We start from the raw sequence: 1,643 nt of genomic DNA on the forward strand, positions 1-1,643 counted from the left end.
TCTCCTCTCTCTATCTCCCTCCCTCCCCCCTCTCTCTCTCTCCCTCTCTCCCCCCTCTCTTTTACTCTCATCTCTCTCTCTCTTTTCTCTCTCCCTCCCCCCCCCTCTCTCTCTCTCTCTCTCTCTCTCTCTCTCTCTCTCTCTCTGCTCCTCCTCTCTCTATCTTCCTCTCACTCTCTCACTTTCCCCACTCTCTCTCTCTCTCTCTTTTAGGTTTGATAACTGCATAGCCAACAATGCAGAATACCAACAATGGTTAAAGTAGCTGAACTTCGAACGGTGGAACATTAAATATACAGAAGGCCTCGGTGTCCTATTTTGCAATTCAGTGAACTCAGCCAAAAGATTTGTCCCAAATGCACAAAACAATACATTCAAGCTTCTGTTAGAACAGCACAGAAGAACCAGACTGCTCTGGAGTGACAGAGGAAGGTACAAAGACCTACAGACCAGACGATGTGATCGACGCAAGTGTCACTGGGCAAAGTTTCCTCTGGTGCAGCAAAGTCTATTTTGAGCACCCCAAAAAAGTGCCCGGGTGCTGTTGTGGGCGTGCTCGGTGCGTCTGGGCGGGGGGATGGATTATTGATGCTCTCTGGCAGGACAGCCAGTGGACTGACCTACAATCCTCTGGCTGCTGCTGTTACGCTGGCCCACATCGATGGGGAAAATCTATCGCTCCCTACTGCAGGACAGCATGTAGACCAGAGAAGCGACATTATAGGGTCCCTGTGTTCGCAGCTAAGGTACTTTAGCACGGCATATTAGAGGTATTGTCATGGATAACAGAGTGTAGTTCTTATGAAGTATGTCATATGTTAATTAATAGAAATAGAGACGGGGAGATAATGAGAGAGAGAGAGACGGAGAGAGAGAGAGGTGGGAGTAAGAGAGAGAGAGAGAGATGGGAGTAAGAGAGAGAGAGAGAGATGGAGAGGGAGAGAGAGACGGAGAGAGAGAGAGAGGTGGGAGTAAGGGAGAGAGAGAGGGGGGGGAGGGAGAGAGGTGGGAGTGAGAGAGAGAGAGAGAGGGGGAGAGAGGTGGGAGGAAGGGAGAGTGAGAGGGGGAGGGAGAGAGGTGGGAGTGAGAGAGAGAGTAATAATAATTTACTTATAGTAATAATAAGTATTGTTTTTTTAATATAGCGTTGGCAAAGCTACCACGAATGAGTTAATTAATTAAATGTATTGATAATTAACAATCCCTATTCCAATGGGTTTTTACTAACGGCATTATTAGAGGTCACCGTCACTCACTCTGCTGATAACTCTACCATGGCAGACGGGGGGGGGGAGGGGGGAGAGAGAAAGAGAGAACGAGAGGAAGGGTGTGAGAAAGGGAGGGAGACAGTGAGAGCGGATTGAGAGAGGGAGAGAGAGAGAGAGGGGAGAGATAAAGGGAGGATAGTGTTGATATGAGAGTGTGAAATGAACTGGGTCACATGCGTTTCAAAATGTCAGGCCCTCTTCCAGCGGTCCACAACTTCTCCTCCACCGCAGGCCTGAATGTCAGCTCCCGCAGCGCCTCTAATTGGTCGACGGCTCCACGTGTCACGGCAGACCCTCGTGACATCACTTCCTCTCTGGGTCCTGTTTGTTTTTCAGTGACAAGCTGAACGAGCTCAGGAGGCAGAAGGAGAAACT

At 49.2% G+C, this 1,643-nt stretch overlaps 1 protein-coding gene across 1 annotated transcript in view; it reads left to right on the top strand.

The window, feature by feature from the left end:
• LOC307071428 (girdin-like) overlaps positions 1-1,643 on the top strand; it is a gene marked incomplete at its 3' end in the record, with an annotated part of 40,382 nt that overhangs the window by 32,245 nt on the left and 6,494 nt on the right. Inside the window, exon 24 of the mRNA XM_079730406.1 lies at positions 1,605-1,643. Within this exon, the coding sequence (XP_079586532.1) occupies positions 1,605-1,643 (39 nt within the window). The remainder of the gene's footprint in view (positions 1-1,604) is intronic.

The sequence above is a fragment of the Pollachius pollachius genome, assembly GCF_949987615.1.
Source record: "Pollachius pollachius genome assembly, chromosome: 2".
Classification (NCBI taxonomy): Eukaryota; Metazoa; Chordata; class Actinopteri; order Gadiformes; family Gadidae; genus Pollachius; species Pollachius pollachius.